Below are 21,071 nucleotides of genomic sequence, written 5' to 3' on the forward strand. Positions count from 1 at the left end.
AGACTCCAACCAAAAGAACCAAAGATAATATTTTTGATGCGAACCAAAATGCTAGAAGTGAAGGAAAATTATAAGAAAAAGTATGAACCTACCCTAATATCGTATGTGACATGTGCTCTCAGGGCCAGACTTCAACCAAAACAAGCAAAGATAATATTTTTGATGTGAACCAAAATGCTAGAAGTAAAGGAAAATTATAAGAAAAAGTATGAGCCTAACTGAACATTGTATGTGTCGTGTCAAGAAGAGAATGAAAATCAGCATCATTTATTCATACAGTATATGAAGCATTCGATGATATGGTTCCGAGACAATTCACCGTCAAGTCAATTCGCCCATCAGATAATTCCCCGTCAAAAAATGGATGATTTCCTGTCAGGATAATTCGCACCCTGGACGATTCCGTCATTCTATAAATATACTTATTATTAACTAATCATTACTTTAATAACTCAGAGATATAACAAGAGAAATGAAAGGAAGAGAATCAATAGTAGAAATACTAAAACAAAATGAATTACAGGTGGTAGCAAATACAGTAGGCAGAATACTGAAATGAAGACAAGTATGGTAATTATGAATATAAGGAGCAACATAGAAATGAACAGTAGAGACTGAGAAAAAAAATAGTCATGTTGTTTAAGGACAAGAGCTCGCAGATGAGAGTAGGGACCAACAACAACAAGCCATGTGCAAGGCGATGCTAAGCTGTCAGTTGTCATCTTGCGACTGTCCTGCCAGCAGCCAGCCCCCTACAGCCAATTGCTGCACTTTCAGCCTGTACCATCCACATGTGGACATGCATTTCACTGCAATTCAGTTGTATGTATTTTCTTTGTATTTTCATCACAACTTACCTGTTTCAAGATGGCAAGCAAGAGTGGTTCTTCGGGTAGCAGTGGTAATGGATGAGAGCAACCTGGCTCCTCTAAATCTTCACAGCCAAAGGAGAAATGGCAATGCAGGAAAGGGCAGAAATACACCAAGTATACACTTGCTGACAGTATGGCAATACAATGCAGAACTACAGTTACTGAACTACAATTATAGTTCATAAAGTTTACAGGGGGTTTGGGTAAAAAATCATGATTTTAGGTAGTTAGGTTTGGAGGCCCCGGACCCAAACTAATTTTTCCCATGAGAAGTTCAGTTTAAATTTCAATTATTTGAATTTCGTGGTGATTTTTAGGTACATATGCCAATCGAAATTTGCGATTCCACTGTATATGTGATTGGGGTAGAAATAAAAATACGATTAATGGAGAGAGGGATGGCGTTAGTAACAAATGGTGATGGATGGATTATCCTAAATTTGTTGTTTGCTGATGAAACAAATACCGGACAAGAACTTGGTAGACCAGGGCAGAGCTTTGCTGATGTCTGTGAGCATCATGCTTTGAGAGTAAATGTAGAAAAGAGTAAAGTTATGGTAATTGAGAGAGAAGGTGACTCCCAGTGTGATGTTAAAGTGAATGGAGAGAGACTGGAATTGGTGAGAGAGTTCAAATTCCTGGGTACAGTGATGGAAAAGACAGTAAAATGTCCAGAAGAAGTGGAAAGTGGAGTGACAGAAGGAAGGAAAGTAGCTGGTGCTATGAAGGCCTTGATAAGAAACAGAGACTTGAGTGTAACAGCTGCTTAAGGCTTGCATGAAAGAGTGTCAATGCCAGCTTTAACATATGGATGTGACACAATGGGTGGCATGAAAATGAAAAGTCAAGAGTGAGAGCAGTGGAGATGGGACAGCTAAGGAATGTATGTGGAGTACAGAGAGTGGCCAGGATATGAAAAAATGTGATTCATCAAAGATGCGAAGTGAGGAAGTCTGTGGACACCAGAATTGAAGAGAGTGTACTGAGATGGTATGGTCACGTGGAGAGAATGGACAACAATACAGTGGTGAAAAAGGTATATCTAAGCAAATTTGAAGGAGGGAGGAGGCTAGGTAGGCCATGGAGAAGGTGGAGGGATATGGTGAATGAGTATGTGAGGCAGAGAGGTATGGAAGTTGGTGAGGCTAGGGAACTGACAAGAGATCAAGCTGGCTGGGTGAATGTTGTGAGAAGAAGTGCATGGTCAGGGATTTGGCATCCTGTTTTAACATGACAGCATCTGGATTGACTATCGGATACGTTTATGTGAAGCTACAGAATGTAGTGAAAGCTTTTGGCGTATCAGTGCCAGGATTCCGGGGGCCCGAATGGTGAGTGAATGGAAACGTGGCCCAAACTTAGGCTGTCTTGACGTTGCTGCACTTTACCCTGCCCTAGGGTGGGAAGGGAGGTCCGAATGATGATGATGACGACGATGATGATAAAATGACTGTCAGATACAGAGATCTCCATCTATGATAATGGGTGGAGATCAGTAAAAATACTGATGGATGCAAAGATATCTGCCTGTGGTAATAGGTGGAGATTGATAATAATGATAGTAGTAGTAGTAGTATTGTAGGAGTAGTATGGAAGATAGTAAATGAAACAACATTTACCAAAGAATTGTGTTTTGAATAGAGTGTTTGGTGATTATTTTGCGGTATTTTACTGCTGCTCAGAACTTTATGCAGATAATCATCACAGTAACCCTATTTCCCATTAAGAAAAAGGAGTGGCTGTGATTCAGAAACCAGAGAAAGATCACATGAAAGTTGAACTACCACTAGAGTGCCCAGTGAAATGGACTATTTAGCCATTCATTCATTATTCATCCCATCAGAATTCATCTTGTACAGTCGAACCCTGCTATTCGTAGGGGTTACATACCGGACCCTCCCGTGATTGGGTGAAATCGGTGAATAATCCATACCTTCTGCTGAAATCACCGATTTCATGGTTTTAACTTTTCCCGTTACCCACAGACCCACTATGAGACCTTTAAATGCATTTCATGGCACATTAATACTTCCTAAAAAGACAGTACAAGATGATACAAAAACCTTTCTGGGTACAGTGTACTCTACTCACCCTTTTGATGATGATGATGATGATGATGAGAGTTTGCCATGCAGTTCATTATAGATGATGAATATTCTATACAGTATTTCTCATTGAAAACTTGAAAAAAGAAATCACATGTGAACCTTGAGGAACAGTTGATGCCGTGGGAAAACCAGTAAATATCTTCCTGTAAATTTTTAACCGGTCCCTTTATATTACAGTATGGCATGTAATATATGCCAACGGCCATACCATGTTGAGTACACTGCTTCCCGTCCGATCAGCGAAGTTAGGCAACGTTGGGTCTGGTTAGTACTTGGATGGGTGACCTCCTGGGAACACCAGATGCTGTTGGCATAACGTTCTCCCTACGTGTCAAGTGGGGTTGGTGGAGGATTAGTGCCCCTCCCTGTAAAATAATTAACTCTAAGCCCTTGACCACCCCGTTTGGGATACATGGCGTCTGGCAATGAATGAATGAAAAAATGAATGAAATTTTTAAAAATAATTTATGATGGAAAAGTTGAGAGGCAGGATGGAACTGGTGTGTATTGGTGTTGTGATGAGGAGGGGTAGATTGAGATGGTTTGGGCACGTGGAGAGGAAGAGGGATGATAATTGGGTGCAGAAAGTGAGAAGTGTTACTGTTAGGGGTAGGGCAGCAAGAGGTAGACTGAAAAAGACCTGGGACGAGGTCATTGAATGTGTCCCCAGAGACAGTGGACTAACTAAGGAATCTGCCAGAGATGGAGCAGCATGGAGAGCCTCCATAAGGTGATCAAGGCCGACACATGCAAGCATGTTGGAGCCTTCAAAAATAAAAAAATATGAATTTCCCTGAAAAATCCTCGAACATGTTAACCCACGAATAGCGGGGGTTGACTGTACCTGCACTGTATGCATACACGTAACATGTATATGTAATTAGTATATTGTTACTTACAGATAAATAATGTTACTATCTTTGAATACAGATAAAATTACTACATACCCTAAAGCCAATTAATATATTACCAGGAAAGACGTAAAAGTCTACGTGGGGTGCGTTTTCACGAAGTGAGCACTCCTCAACCACTGTTGGCCCTGCGTCTGGTGCAGCACATCCTTCAGCATCCTTTGAACAAGCTCTCAGCACTTGAGAAATACAGACATCTCCTCATTGATACCACAAGAAATATGGCAAGAGTCAAAGTGAGTTTATCATCTCTTTTTATGGCAGATGATCACCATTCCTATTTAGCAGCATTTTCCTTGTTTGCATGTATGAGCCATAGCTTACCTACTGGCAGGTCCACAAGCTGCATGAAATCTTGCTTCTGCCCCATTTCAGTCTTTCTCTTTAAGATTGTCTTAGCCCACATTTTTCCTGGTTAGCTTGTATCTGCATTAAGTCCATCTTTATGTTTTGCATATCAAATGTGTCAGTTTTTTTTTTCCCTTATCAAAATCCGTATCCCTATAACTGGAACCATAACAACCATTTTACAATATTACAAAAATCCCAAAAGTTGCCCAAACTTAGAAAAAAAAAGTAAATGAAGGATAAGAACCATAAAGCACACACAAAAAGTGTAATTTAGTATTTTTTATATGCTGTTTCCCTGATGAGTGTGGGTAAGATGATTTTCTGGTTATTTTAGGAAAAGCATTTGTTGGAGTGGTACAGAGTGATGGAAAACCATAACTTTCCTCATTAAAAAAAACTCTTAAGAGTGCCGAAGACTAATTGAGTGTAATGTGATCGTACATTACATTTAAAGACCATAGACAAGTGATGAGAAGGGTGGGTGGTGAACTGAATGAAAGGAAGGCAGTGATTGATTATGTGTGTGTGGATGAAAGGATGCAAAGATGTATAATGGATGCAAGGGCTTATAGAGGTTGGGGGAGTGGACTTTCTGACCACTACTTGGTGGTGGCCAGAATCAAGATCCAATTAGGATGGAGAAATAGAAGATGGGAAGGAGGAGTATTTGTAAGGAGAGTGAAAAGGTTACAAGAGGATGAGAAAAAGGCAGAGTATAAGAGAGAAGTGGAGGAACGATTGGGCAAATATGAATTGGAGCAGATGGGGGACGTGGAAGGTCTGTGCAGGATATTTACAGAAGAAATATGTGCAGCATGTGATGTGGTGTGTGGGATGAAGAGAAGTCAGAGGGGTGTGCAAGGAACAGCGTGGTGGAATGAAGAGGTGAGACAGGCTGTGACACAAAAGAAGAAAGCATACAATGAATGGATGAGAAATAGGGGCGTGGAAGAAGTTGAGAGGCGGAAGAGAGAGTTATATGTAGAAAGAGAGGTGAAAAGATTAGTAAGAAGAGAGCGGATGAGGAATTTGGAAGGAACTTGAGTGTAAAGTGGAGGGACTGTAAGAAAATGTTCTGGAAAGAGGTGAAAAGAGTAAGACAAGGTGGAAGTGAAGTTAGCAGGGGAGTGAAAGATAAAAATGGTAAATTACTAGTGGAGAAGGGAGAAAAAGTGAGCAGATGGAGAGAACACTTTAAGGATTTGTTGAACATAGAGGATGGAAGTAGTGTGAGTATAAGTGGCCGGGGAATGGCTGGGAGAAGGAGGGAGGTGAGAAGACAGGAAGAAATCAGTAGAAGTTGTGGAAGCAATGAAGAAAGTTAAATCAGGGAAAGCCCCAGGAATTGATGGAGTGTGTGGTGAAATGCTGAAGTATGGGGGAGAGATAGTAGTAGAATGGATGTGGAAGATGTGCAGGTTGGCCTGGGAGGAAGGTAGAGTCCTGGAGGATTGGAAGTCAGGTAAAATTATTCCCTTGTACAAAGGAAAAGGGGAAAAAGAAGTGTGTGGTAATCATAGGGGCATCTGTCTTCTTAATGTGCAGATTGGCCTGGGAGGAAGGCAGAGTCCTGGAGGATTGGAAGTCAGGTATAATTATTCCCTTGTACAAAGGAAAAGGGGAAAAAGAAGTGTGTGGTAATCATAGGGGCATCTGTCTTCTTAATATAAAAGAAAAAGTGTATGGTAGGATACTTAGTGACAGTTAGAGAAAGAACAGAGGAATTAGTTGGAGAAGAACAGGGAGGCTTTAGGAAGGGAAGAGGTTGTGTAGATCAGTTATTCATTCATAGATTTTTAGTGGAAAAGTTTCTAGAGAAGGGAAAGAAGTTGTATGCAGCTTCCATGGATTTGGAGAAAGCATATGACAGGGTGGATAGACAAGGATTGTGGAAAGTATTAAGAATATATGGAGTAGATGGGAAGTTTTTGAATGCTGTGAAGAGTATGTATGATGGTGCTAAGGCTGCAGTGCGTGTGGATGGTGAACTGAGTGAATTTTTCTCTTTGAAGGTTGGGTTGAAACAGGGATGTGTCATGTCTCCATGGTTGTTCAGTCTGTACATGGATGGGGTAATAAAAGAGGTACAAGGTAGGGTAGTGGATGTTGGAGTGGCCCTGGTGAGAGAGGGTAGTGTTTGGAAACTCCCTGTACTGTTGTTTGCAGATGATGCTGTGTTGTTGAGTGAAGACGAAGGGGAGCTGCAAGGCTTGGTGGATGAGTTTGGAAGAGTGTGTAAGAAACAGAATCTAAAGGTGAATTTAGGGAAGAGTAAAGTGATGGTCTTTGAGAGATGTGAAGTCAGTGAATGTACAGCGAGGTTGGATGGTGAGGAATTGGAAAATGTGATTACGTTTAAGTATTTGGGTAGTGTGATGCGTAAGGATGGAGGTTTGGAGAGTGAAGTGCTTGAAAGGGTACAGCAGGGAAGAAAGGTTGCTGGTTCCTTGGAAGCAGTGATAAGAAGCAGGGAAGTGAGCATGGAAGTGAAAAAGTTTATACATGACAGTATTGTGATACCAACTCTAACGTATGGAAGTGAAGCTTGGACCTTTGCTGGAAGGACACAAGTCAAGAGTGAGAGCAGTGGAAATGAGTTATTTAAGAGGAGCCTGTGGAGTCACATGGAGAGACAGGCTGACGAATGAGGATGTAAAGGAGCATTATGGTGTGGATGTGATAAGAAGCTTTAAGAGGAATACACTGAGGTGGTTTGGCCATGTGGAGAGGATGGAGGTTGAGAGACTGATGAAGAGAGTGTATGTGAGTGAGGTGGAGGGGGGAAGAGGGAGGGGGAGGCCGAGGATGAGATGGAGGGATGGGGTGGAGAGGTATATGAGAGGGGGGAGTGTGAGTTGGGAGTGGGGCAGTGAAATGGCAGGGGACAGGGAGACGTGGAGGCGATTTGTTTGTGGCCACCCTGAATGGGATTGAGGCCTCTGGCAATAGATAGATAGACCATAGACCATGCTAGCAATTATAGGTTTTTCTGCCAGATGGCAGCTTTCCATCTTGAGCCATTTTCCTTCTCAAATCTCTGTCCTGAAGGTTCATATGTAGGATCTTAATCCTAAGTCATCATTGGTCTGTCACTTGGTGTTCTTCCATTCACATTCATAATCCTTCTCATCCATTCACCCTCCCCCATCCTTTCTGCATGTTCAGACAATTTCAGCTTCATATTTCATATCACTTCTGTAATACTGTGATTCCCTACTTTTCACAGAGAGTGGGGGACACAACCCTCAATCAGTCCTGAATTTCTGCTAATAATTAACCTCGAAATGACTGTTGTTGTTGAACAATGCCATTTAGTACAAATGCTGTGGATCTCAGATTAGTGCAGTCTGTAAAAAACTGACAACATTTATGGGAAGGAAACGAAGTTCTGTGGTACATTTGCACAAACCTACTCTACCATCCCAAGCACTCAGGCAGTCAGTTCATGTTGCACGTTATCGATAGGTTTATACGTTATTGGTGAGTACGCAGTCATTTAATGAATTTTTCTGTGCATCACAGGATGGGTTTTAGTCAGGCAGCTTAGGGCCTCATTTCAAGAAGATGGGGACATGCTGGATAAAAGTACCAATTTATTTTCTCATACCGTTTAGGGTCCTACCATTGATTCTGAGACCGGCGCCAAACAGTCTTAGCAATCTGCTGTCTGTTTGAGACATCTTAATAATTCTTTGATATTTTCAGATATAAAAATCAGAAAAAGTAAGGGTAGTTGGTTAGAAAGTGATCTTTAAATTCCTGCATGCGATATAACCACCACATTGATTGATTTTATGCATTTTCTTATTTTATTGTTGCAGGCTGCTATCTAGACCAAGAAGAGTGCTGGAGAATTATTAGTAGTATCAAAGGTGATGTTCAGGCAGACATAGGAACCTTTTTCAAACATGAAAAGTACCCATATCCACTTTCTCTCTCAGAAAGAGGGAAACTGCGACAGAGAAAGAAGTCTGACCTTGTAGGTATTCTGACACAGGATACGCAGAAAGAGTCATTTACTGCTTTGGATGTGAAAGTGATTGATCGTGCTGCAGTGGTACACTTTCCCCTAGTCACCAATATTAGTATGTTTGATGACTGTGCAAACAGAGTGTTTGTTCCACACATAATCAAGCAGCTAGACACCTCCAGAAGGGTTGATGTGGTTGAGGACAACTATATCAAGAGCAGCATCAAAGAATCAGTGAGAGAGAAATGAGGAAAAGGTGTAGGAAATAGGTAGCAGGGCAGACGAAAGTGCCAAGCAACTGGCCTGATTTCATTCATGATCCTGACAATAAGCAGGAACTCTTCCATTTTCCTCTCAGACAAGGTTGGCTCCACTGACTGCCCAGATGGAAAGCAGATATTTATAACATTGGGTGATCATGAGAGGCACTGACCACTGTATGCCACCATGTAATCATGAAGAGGCTGACCCAAGGCTTGTGACAGGAAAGATGGGAGAAATAGGAAGAGAGGAGGACCAATTAGGATAAACATCATAGGTTTTGTGCTTTCATTATCGCGCAATTTTGTTGTCACTCACTAGGAGCGTTATCATTTATGCGCAGTAGTCAGGAGATAAATGTAGTCCCTTTTTGTATGTGTCATGAACTAGAATTACAGTTGGCACAAGATGTACAAAGTGCCCCTGCACAACTTGAACCCCACACTGTTCCTCCAAAAGGTAGGATCATGACTCCAGCGACCATGAGCAACAGCTATGGACCCATAAGAGGACGGAAAGGTGGGGTCACATCCAGGCGCGGGGAATAGCTGCAGTGTTGACATCTTCCAGTTCAATTGGAATACTCCTTGCCATCATCTGCAATTGAAGATTTCTAGGAGACATTTGTTCAGACAGGGAGGAAATCACTCGCCACCAAGTCTGGGCCCACCGTTCTTCCCAGGTGGGGAGAGGACATCACACAGATGATCTCCATGGTGGAGAAAGGACTACAATTCCTTGTTTGGGGGAGTTTTAACACGCTGCCTAATTTTCTCCTCATACATAACAGACGAAAGTGAGGCTGAGGGAATGTCAAACTGGGAGTGATGTTATGATGTCAGGAAGTCCGTCTTTGAAAAGTCATCCAGAAGATCCAGACCATCACGGTGGAAGGGGAAAGAGTGTGTGGTTAGGCATCCAGTCATGTTTTTTAAAAACTCCAGCTGTGGGATGAGGAAGTGGTGAAGGAGTGGCTACTGGAGAAGGACTGCCAGACCTTCCTCTTTGCTGACATCAGAGTTTATGTGCATTCTTCATCATCAAGACAGTAGTGTTGATCCCCTACAGCTGGGCAGGGGTGATTACTTCAGGCATATCAGGCCTAGACTGCAGCTGCACAAGCTGCCGACCATCTGGGAACACCAGAACCCTGCACACATCTGCATGTAGACTACCAAAAGACCTGATCACCAGTTTCAAACCAAAGGCTAGAAAAAGAGCTGTCAGAGATGTCCAGCTACTCCAGTGGCTACCTTGGCAGTGAACACTGGCCACCTGTTATTCCTGAACCTCCATTGAGGATGATACTTTGTGGACTGCAATGGTTAGTAGTGGTGACAAGGCTGGGAAGCTGCAAAACATATTACATATTCTCTTATGTGTTACACAGATTTCTTCTGGAATATTCTACACATACCCTCTGTGTCCTCCATCTGTTCCAAATCATATCTACCAAGTCACTCCTCATATTGTCTGATGTATCCTCCTCCTCCTCCCTCCTCCTCCTTTTTTTTTTTTTTTTTTTTTTTTTTTTCCAGTAGCTGCTCCGTCTTGTCTTCCTCTGCCTCTGTTCACGCAACACTCTTGCATATCTGTCTTTGACACTACTGTGAAGTCCAAACCTCACACTCATCCAACTTCCCTCACATCTTCCAACTTCCCTCACATCTTCCTTATCACTCACTGTGTATACTTGTATGCCTAAATATTTTGTGCCTGAAAAAGGTATTGGCTGTTGCCAAGCCATTCCCTGCACAGATGTCCACCAGGGCATTAGCATGCAGTTGTTAACCCCATTACATATTCTCTTTACCCCACACACTATCTTATATGTTGCACAGATTTCTTCTGGAATACTTTACACATATCCTCTGTGTCCTCCATCTGTTCCAGATCATATCTACCCAGTCACTCCTCGTCTTGTCTGATGAATTCCCCCCCCCCCTCCTGCAGCTTTTCTAATCATTTTGCAGTAGCTGCATCATCTTGTCTTTCTCTGCCTCTGTTCGTCCAACTCTCTTGCATATCTGTTTTTGACACTACTGTGAAGTAACCAGGTCATTCACTCTCCAAACCTCACATTCATCCAACTTTTCTCCTATCCTCCATATCACTCACTATGAATACCTGTATGCCTAAATATCTTGTGCCTGAAAAAGTTATTGGCTATTGCCAAGCCATTCCATGCACAATTGTCCACCAGGGCATTGCCATTTCCATCCACTTCGGTGGACATTATAAATTAGTAGACATAATCACAGCTGTTGTGTTCGAGTTTCCAATCATTAGTAGCCTAATCATGTGATATGAAGTGATAGATATGTGGTATCTGCGGTGGCTGAATTGGCAAAGAGGTAGCCTGCAGTCCTAATGGACCCTGGTTCGAATCTCCACTGGGGCAAGGAACTGTTTAAAGATTTGAATTTTATATAGCAGACTTTACAGATCTATGTGATGACCCATTGACATGTCATAAAAACACCCCCGCTAACACCAGTACACCAGTCCTGTATGAGACAGCCCTAGCATGTAATCAATATGAAGGATGGATGTTGGTGCTGAAGTAGAGACATGTGGAGGTGTATTATAGTATGTAGAAGGACTACTGGGCCATGAGGACAGGTTGTGAGGCCCATGCCCAGAGTTGGACACACACACACACACTGTGTTATTAAATATAATAATGAATAATATGATGACGCAGTGGGTCAAAGAAGAGACACGGTTTCAAGGTGAGGACACACCAGCAAGGTTAGATTTACTGTTTACCAAAGAACCCAATGTAATAGAATCATTGAAATATCTCTGTCCTTTAGGAAAAAGTGATCATGTGGTCATTGAGTTCCAGATGTTAATAGGGAACGTCGAGCCAAGAGACGAGCTTCATAGACAGGGAAGATACAACTTTGGGAAAGCAAATTTTACAGGATTGAGAAACTTTTTTGAAAATGTGGATTGGAGAAAATTCAGAGAAACAAGAGAGGTACAGAGGAAGTGGGATATCTTTCTAGACCTCTATAATTTGGGAGTGGAAAAATTTGTACCAAGAGTAAGAGGGAAAGAAAACAGGAAAAAGGAGTGGTTTAATAGAAGGTGTATGATAGCAAAAAAAGAAAGAGATAAGGCGTGGAACAATTGGAGAAAGAGAGGTAACAACAGAACAAAGGAAGAATATAAAAGAACAAGAAATGAATACACAAGAATACGTAGAGAAGAAGAAAGGAATTTTGGAAAAGGTATAATAGACAAATGCAAGGATGAACCCAAACTGTTTTATAGATTTGTTAATGGCAAACTGAAACAAAAGGAAGGAATCACCAAACTGAAAGTAGAAGGAGAGGTCTATAAGGATGCGGCAATGCAAGCAGAAATAATGAACAAACGTTTCCAGTCAGTTTTCACTAAAGAAAAGGAGCTTTTGGAAGGGGAGGGAGTGATTCGAAATGTTCCGGTGATAAAAGATATAAAAGTGGAGGTACAGGAAGTGTATAAATTACTGGAAACTCAAGATGTAAGGAAAGCCCCAGGACGTGATGGAATTTCTAATTGGGTACTGAAGGAATGCAGAGAACAACTAGTGGATAAAATTCACACTTTAATCGTATGCTCACTGGAAGAGGGGAAAGTGCCACAAGAATGGAAGAGGACAAATGTGGTACCAATTTACAAGGGAGGAAACAGGGAAGAACCCCTGAATTATAGACCAGTGTTCTAACCTCTAACCAGCATGGTTGCAAAATTGTTTGAGAGAATCCTGGAAGACAGATGGATAAAATATCTGGAAGAGATGAATATTTTGGCTGAATGTCAGTTTGGATTCAGAAGTGGAAGGTCATGTGTTTCTAACTTGTTGAGCTTTTACTCAAGAGCGATTGACGTGGTACAGGAGAGAAATGGTTGGGTGGATTGTGTGTACTTAGAGAAAGCCTTTGACATGGTACTTCATAAGAGACTAATGTGGAAACTAGAATATATAGGAGGACTGAAAGGGAAACTTCTGGAATGGATGAGAGACTTTTTGGGAGACAGACAAATGAGGACAGTAATAAAGGATAGGATATCTGGATGGAGGGAAGTAACAAGTGGAGTCCCTCAAGGCTCGGTGTTGGCGCCAGTAATGTTCCTGATTTATGTAAATGATATGGTAGATGGAGTGAATAGTTATGCAAGTCTGTTTGCTGATGATGTAAAGATCTTGAGGAAGGTAGAGGTTGAGGAGGATTGTAAAATACTGCAGGAGGATTTGGATGGGATACACAATTGGAGCCGGACGTGGGAAATGAAATTTAATGTAAAGAAATGTAAAATATTGGAAATGAGTAAAAGTACCAGGAGGCCATCACAGAATTATTTGTTGGGTAATGAATTAATCACAAAAATGAGAAAAGAGAAAGATTTGGGAGTGCTGGTCCAAGATAGTTTGTCACCAGAAAAGCACATTAACAGGATAGTTGGAGAGACTTATAAACTCTTGACTAACATAAGAGTAGCATTTCATTATATGGATGAGGAGATGATGAAAAAATTGATAGTGGCCAGAATATGCAGCAGTAGTGTGGTCCCCACACAAAAAGAAAAATATAAACAAGATTGAGAGAATACAAAGAACAGCAACCAAGATGGTCCCCAGTCTGGCAGAGCTGTCATACAGAGAGAGGCTGGAAAAGCTGGATTTGCCTTCCTTAGAGGAAAGGAGAAAGAGGGGAGACATGATTGCAGTGTTCAGGACCATGGTGGGAGTAGATAAAATTGACAAAGAAGATCTCTTTGTATGGGATAAGAGAGCAACAAGAGGACACGGAATGAAATTGAAAAAGTCAAGCTGCTTGAAGGATATCAAGAAATATAGTTTTCCTTATAGAAGTATAGACTTATGGAATAGCCTGGACAAAGAGATTGTCCAGTCTAAAAACTTAAACGAGTTTAAAGCTAAATTTGACTTATTGAGAAACAGCGACGGAAACCCACGAGCATAGTACAGTCCATTTACTGTATATCACAATTAGGTATATTAGGTAAATACTTAAATATTTGGAACGACTTAGACAAAGAGGTGGTGCATGAGAAAAACATTCTTGTGTGTAGTAGACTTGATAAATGTGGATATGGAGACAGGACAACACGAGCATTGCTCAATTCCTGTATACTACAAATAGGTAAATACACACACACACACACACACACACACATACACACACACACACAGTATTATTTATGCTGCAGTAGGGCAAGGATTGGCCCAGCTGAACAGCTATTTTTGGCACTACAGAAATTCCTCATTTAACTGGACATAATAGAGCCAATGGCAAGTCCGGGTAGTGGCAACATCCGAGTAATGAACACTATTCCCCTACCATACCCAGACTCTACCTATACCCAACCTCGAACCTATACCTTACCTTTTTATATAGTACCTTTGCTTAATTTGGCAGTGTTTTCTGGTGATTCAGGCATATTTACACATCAGAACACACAAAGGAATATCCAAAGTAATGATAAACACCAAGAAAACCATGAAAAAAAAAACACTGAAAATAAAAAACACCCTACCTATACCTATACCTATACCCTAAATTAGGGTGACACAAACAGGGGCGGCGCTACTTGGGTTTTTCCCGGGTAGTATTGTATATACGTTTGGTGTTGTTGTCATTTTGCTTTGTTTTTTGTTCTCCCTCATCATGAGTAAACAACACCAGTGTCCTCGCTGCAGTAGGTCTGTAGCAAAAAGTGCACAAGCACTGAAGTGCGCCTACTGCAGCGAGTGGATTCATATAGCTTGTGAAAATTTGGATGCAGGCGACTATCCATTCATGAAGAGGAGCCACCAGCTGGGCTTTCGCTGGCTGTGTAGCCAGTGTGTTGCACCAGCAGACGAGGTCTTGGCTGGTGGAGGAAGTAGTACCAAGAAGGAGTATGAAGATAAAGTTATTGGGCCAATCTTTCAAGCAATCAGAGACGTATCAAATAGACTGGAGGCACTAGAGACCAAGGTCTCATCACCCATGGCGGTCACGCAAGATCAGGCAAAGTCATTTGTGGATGCTGTTTGTGGGTCTCTCGTGGGGGGAGGGAAGGATCTGCCTGGGGGCGTGATTGAGTTTAGTGCTAATGGCCAGAAAAAAGCCATTCATAGTCAGCATGTACTGATTGTGAAACCAGAGAGTGGTGCTGATGCCCTGACAAATCAGATGGGACCAGAAGACATCAGAAGCGTACTTAACTCGGTACCGGTTGACAGCTGCCTTAAGACCAAGGCTGGTAGGCTGGTAATGAAATTTCCATCAGCTGAGGCCAAGGGTGAAGCAACTGGGGTGCTGATTGATCATTTTGGCTCTGAGGGCACTTTTTGCATATCAGAGCCAAAGAAAATGTTGCCTAAAATGACCATGACAGACCTTTCCTCTTCCATGGATGAATCTGACATCATCCCAAATATTCTGAGAAAAAACAATAAAATTAAGATGCTCGTTGATCGAGGTTGTACCCTCAACCTTCTCTTCACAAGGACAAGGAATGACACCAAAACTGCTGTCTTGAAGATGTCGCAAGAGGTGAGATCCTCCATTGTAGAACAGGGCAATTACATCTATGTGGATCTTACAAGATGCCGCGCTTTCGATAGATTCTGGGTTACACAGTGTCATCACTGTCAAGGCTTTGGTCATACATTTGAGAGATGTTCTAGGAAAAGTGATGAACCTAAATGTGTCTTTTGTGCTGGAGCCCATAAATCTAAGGACTGTAGTAACAGAAATTCTCCCAAATGCATCAACTGCTGCTCTTTAAGGCATCAAGATGCTAATTCAAAGTCACAGGCGGTTGCCCATTTTGCATCAAGTAGAGAATGTCCAATTATGATTTCTTATTGGAATAGATTGATTGAAAACACCAATTTTGACCATTCAAAAAACTGACTACGTCCCTCTTGAACCAGTTAAGGATGGGTCTTTTAAATATTCGTTCCATCCGTAATAAGATAGACTATATTAATGAAACCCTAAATCAGCACGAGCTTGACATATTGTGCTTGACTGAAACCTGGTTGTATGAGTCTGATATCGATATTATTCGTAATGCTTTGCCTAAGACACATTCTATTATTAGTATTCCCAGGCCTGCTGCTGACTATCCGGGAGGAGGTGTAGCACTCATCTACTCGGCAGCTTTTGCAAACGTTTCTCTCATTGACTCAGACCTGACCCCATCCTCATTTGAATTTATGGAAGTATTAATAAATTTCCATCAGAATACCATTAGAATTGCAATTGTCTATCGACCAGGTCATCTGGGCAGAGATCGAGGTTTTATGGAGGAGTTTGGGCAGTTTCTTGAAGGGTTTTCTCTTAAACTTGGAGGACTTCTTGTTTGTGGTGATTTCAGTTATTGGGTTGACAGTCCAGAGTCAAAACCATTTTCTTCAGAATTCCTTGAGTTGATCACCCACAATTTTTTCAATAATATGAGTAATCCAACTCATGTCTCAGGACATGTCCTTGACTTGATCTTGTCCCCTGTTGGTTGCAGGCGCGTATCAGATGTGGAGGTTGACTCATTTGACCCCCTCATCTCTGATCATGCTCTGATCACTCTTAGTTTTGATGTCCCGAAATCCCCTTCATATAAAAAGGTCATCAGGTTCAGAAATTACAACAGTGTTGACCGCCAGTTGATGTGTTTTGAAATTGATTAACGTTTAAACTCCATCGATTCTTCAAGTCTTTCTTCTGGTGAATTGGTTGATATTTACAACAACGAGCTCAGGTCAATTTTTGACCATTATTGTCCTGAGGTAGTAAAAACAATCACTGTACGTGATAATTCTCCATGGTATGGTCCATCCATTAATTCTTTGCGTAGACAACGTAGAAGGGCAGAACGTGAGTGGCGCTTGCAGCGGATCGAAGTAACTCGTTTGCGTTATGTTTTTGTGAGAAGAGCAGTCGTTTTCACTGTAAAAGCCCAAAAGGCTAGGTATATGGTTGGTCGGAGGAATGTAATTGTTAAACCAACTTCTGTATCTGATGCCCAATTGGCTTCTGATTTTGCTTCATTTTTTACAAGTAAGATATCTCACATAAGAAGTGATTTAGACAGCAGTTCTCCTAGTGAAGCGTACTCAGTTGACTTCCAGCCACTGTGCACCGGGGATCATTTGCTTTCAACATTTCATCCGCTGGATGTAAACAAAGTCAAATGTTACATCAGAGAACTTAATAAAACATTTTGCTCACTCGATCCATGTAACATGTCACAGCTGCCTGATGTGTATGAGCATGCTGCAGACTTTATCTGCAACATAATAAATAGATGCATCTTAGAAAATAATTTTGTGCAGTCTGAGAAACGTGCTTTGCTTAGGCCCCTAATTAAGAAACCTGGCCTTGATGTCGAGAGCATGACAAATTATCGTCATGTCTCTAACCTGACTTTTTTCATCCAAGATTATTGAGTGGGCCATTTCGATCAACTCTTACCACTACTGGAACACAACAAAGTTGTTCCTGTTGTTCAGTCAGCATACAGAAAATACCATTCAACTGAAACTGCACTAACAAGGATTCAGAGTTACTTGGTGGCAAACACTTGTAGTGGGATGTCCTCTCTCCTAGTTCTTTTGGATCTGTCTGCAGCTTTTGATACAGTAGATCATGAACTGTTGTTGGATGATCTGTATTTTTATGGCGTTCGTGATAGTGCCCTTTTGCTCCTTAAGTCGTATCTGTCGGATAGATCTCAGAGAGTGGTTGTTGATTACGCTAGCTCTGATTCTGCTCCTCTTCTATTTGGCATCCCTCAAGGATCAGTTTTGGGTCCAATTCTATTTACTATCTACACAAGTAGTTTATCGTCTCTACTTGATGCTCATGATGTGTCCTATCATTTTTATGCTGATGACACCCAGCTCTATGTTAAGATGTCAGATATCAACGATACTAAGACAAAGTTTGAATCTCTAATGTCTGATATTAAGATTTGGATGGCTAAGAGGAAACTTAAGCTGAATGATGGTAAAACTGAGATCATCATCATCAGAGGAAACAGAAGGGGTGATGACACTGACAATGCCCTGGCTTTGAACATTGATGTGTCACAGCTGCATCCAGTCAGTTCTGTTCGAAATCTGGGTGTTTATTTTAATTCTAAGTTAAATTACAAAGAACATATTAATCAGGTTGTAAGAGGGTGTAACATGCATATCAGAAATCTGTACTCTATGAGAAGATTCCTGAATAGACGGTGCCTCTTAACATTGGTCCATGCAGTGGTCTTGTCTCGTGTTGATTATTGTAATTCACTGTGGGTTGGCCTTCCAAATAATATACTAAGAAAAGTTCAGTCTGTGTTGAACAGGGCGGCACGGCTTATCTTTGGTTGCCCCCCCGAGAACCTCAACTACCCCGTTTCTGATTGAGTTGCATTGGTTACCAGTAAATGCTAGAATTGAATTTAAACTGTGTCTTATTACATTCAAGGTTCTTAAGTTTGGTGAACTGAAGTATCTTGCTGATTTGTTAAAACTCCCGTCGACACGCCCGGGTGTGATGTTATGCAGTGAAGATGATTCCTTGCGTCTTGATGAGCCAGGATCCATTCACCAGTCATCTTTCTCTGATCGTTCTTTTGCATATAGAGCCCCTAGATTATATAACAGATTGCCATTGTCCATAAGACAACTCTCTACTGTTGAATCCTTTAAGAGACAGCTGAAAGCCTTTCTTTTTTCAAAATGCTATGACCTGGAGAGAGGCACTATGACGGATGATTATAGGGTTTAATTATTGCCACTTTCATGTATATATGATGTAGCTTGTATTATGTACAAAAAATGTCACAATTCTTGTAATTGTAAAAATAATGTATGTGTGTCGAGCGCTAGTGAATTCCCAAGAGGAAGAACTGGCGCTTTTGAGAAACAAAAGGACAGATTATTATTATTATTATTATATACAGTACCCCTTGTAAATTTGGCGCTGTTTTCAAGTCAATCTGCCATACTGAGACATCAAAACACTCATAGGAATGTTCAGAGCAATGCTAAACATCAAGAAAACCATGGGTGGGGGGGGGAAACATTGAAAACCAAAAAACACCCAACCTATACACTACTGTATGTACAGTACCCCATGTAATTTTGGCACTGTTTTCCAGTCATTCTGCCATATTGAGATGTCAAAACACATAAGATTATCCATATTAATGCTAAACATCAAGAAAACATTGCATAACCAAGAAAAATCAACAAAAAAAACCTGAAGGCAGTTTGAAAATCAGTTATTTGTGGCGAGTGATTGCTCCTGGTGCCCCCCAAAATTTCCACAGCCAAATATGCCACTGGAAATTGGTTATATTGGTATAAACGGTATATCATCATAAAAACATCTAAAACTGATAAGTAAAAGTACAGAAATGCAGTGAGAATAAAGTGTTCAGGAGTAAAACTTACCTCCAGATAACTTCCCAGCATCCTAGTACAAAATTTTGCCAGCACCATCCAAAGAGTTAAGCATATGTCTAGATGCAAAATTTCCTTAGCTTTCTCATAGGTTTTGCGGAAGTTTGATACGACCAAATCACAAAAAACTTTGAAAACTCACGAGTTAGTATTATCACCATGGAGGAGAGTAGGGACTGAGGGAGTGAGAGGGGAGCCTGGAGGGTATGTGGGAAAGACGGGATGGGGGGGGAGAAGCGAGGCTGTGGGCCCTTCTGTCAACAGGTGGACAGGCACTTTTATCGTACATTTACTCGTGGCTTACAGTGTGTTAGATGCTGAGTGGCCACGTGGAAACACAACTCACGGTGACTGGGGGACTTTCGACGTTCGGTAGACAGGCGAACGGCTGCTGTCACCGAACATTTACTCATGGCATGTGGTCTGTGTTCGATGGTGGTGATGGTTGGGAAAGACTGAGCCCAGTGGCCGTGTGACATCGAACATTCGGTAGAGATGCATACGGACGTTTTGACACTGCTTGTGGGGTACAGTTGTAGTACTTTGCTGGAGGTTCACTGGGAATGATTAGACGAGCTCGCGGCTTTGACCATTCAGTACAGGGGCAGATGGACAGTTTGGCTCTGGTTGTGGGTTACGGACTACTTCCCGCTCACGGCTTGAGCTCAGCAGCCATGATACCGAATGTTTGAACATGTTGGCTGGCTGGCCGAAGTTCTCGAGGACTTTTTCATTCATTCATCATTCATTGCCAGATGCCATGTATCCCAAATGGGGTGGCCATGGGCTCAGAGTTAATTGTTTTACAGGGAGGGGCACTAATCCTCCACCAACCCCACTTGACACGTAGGGAGAACGTTATGCCAACAGCATCTGGTGTTCCCAGGCGGTCACCCATGCAAGTACTAACCAGACTTTTATGTCTGGATAATAGCAAGTAAATTCGGATAGTGGTTTAATAGAGCCAAGGTCCAGTGTCCTGATAATGAACATGTCCAGATACTGAGTGTCTGAATAAATGAGGGACTCCTGTATTTTCTTCTCATTGAGTTTGGTCCATTGAATTCAGTCAGTTATTCTGAGCCGAGTTCACTGGTTCAGAGACCTGTATTGTCAGTGTAACATTCCTTGTGACATTAATATTTGCTCTTACCACGAAAATATTTGTAGGTTCGCTGCTGTAATTATTATTGGTTGAAGGATGGTTGACTCAGAGCAAAATAGATAAAACTTCTATCTATCTGTCTATTGCCAGATGCCTCAGTCCCATAACATGTGACTACAAACAAATCGCTTCCATGTCACCCTGTCCAATGCCACTTCACTGCCTCGCTCCCAAGTCACATCCCCTTCTCTTATATACCTCTCCATTCCATCCCTCCATCTCATCCTCAGCCTCGACCTCCCTCTCCCCCCCCCTCCACCTCACTCGCATACACTCTCCTCATTAGTTTCTCGCTCTCCATCCACTCCACATTGCCAAACCACCTCAGTGTATTTCTCTTAACACTTTTCACATCCACACCCTAATGCTCCTTCACTTCCCCATTTGTCAGTCTGTCTCTCCATGTGACTCCATATGCTCCTCACAAGTAACTCATTTCCACTGCTCTCATTCTTGGCTTGTGTCCTTCCAACAAGGTCCAAGCTTTGCTTCTGTATGTTAGAGTTGGTATAACAATAGTCATGCAGTGACTTTTTTACTTCGATACTCACTTCCCTGGTCCTTATCAGTGCTTTCAAAGAACCAGCAACCTTTCTTCCCTGTTGTACCCAATCAAGCACTTCACCCCCTAAACTTCCGTCCCTACTCATCACACTACCAAAGTACTTAAATGCACTCACATTTTCCATTTCCTCATCATCCAACCTAACTGTACATTCAGTGACTTCATTTCTCTCAAAGACCATAACTTTACTCTCCCCTACATTCACCTTTGTATTCCGTTTCTTACACACACACTCCCAGACTCATTCTCCAAGCCTTGCAGTTTCCCTTCGTCTTCACTTAACAATACAGCATCATCTGGAAACAACAGTATAGGGAATTTCCAAACACTGCCCTCCCTTGTTACGGTTGCTCCAACATCCAGTGCCATACTTTGTATCATATACAGATTGAACAACCTTGGGGACATGACA

General features: G+C 41.7%; 1 protein-coding gene and 1 non-coding gene across 2 annotated transcripts in view; both read left to right on the forward strand.

Annotated features, from left to right (window-relative positions):
* LOC145412106 (condensin-2 complex subunit G2-like) overlaps positions 1-21,071 on the forward strand; it is a 346,602-nt gene that overhangs the window by 257,467 nt on the left and 68,064 nt on the right. The window contains exon 19 of the mRNA XM_080282023.1: positions 3,954-4,127. Within this exon, the coding sequence (XP_080138149.1) occupies positions 3,954-4,127 (174 nt within the window). The remainder of the gene's footprint in view (positions 1-3,953; positions 4,128-21,071) is intronic.
* Positions 3,175-3,293, forward strand: LOC145412306 (5S ribosomal RNA). The gene has a single exon (XR_013899565.1). It is a non-coding gene; the product is annotated as a 5S ribosomal RNA (ribosomal RNA).

The sequence above is a fragment of the Coenobita brevimanus genome, chromosome 92 (genome assembly GCF_032717465.1).
Source record: "Coenobita brevimanus isolate Jiangsu-jjx chromosome 92, ASM3271746v2, whole genome shotgun sequence".
In the NCBI taxonomy this organism is placed as follows: domain Eukaryota; kingdom Metazoa; phylum Arthropoda; class Malacostraca; order Decapoda; family Coenobitidae; genus Coenobita; species Coenobita brevimanus.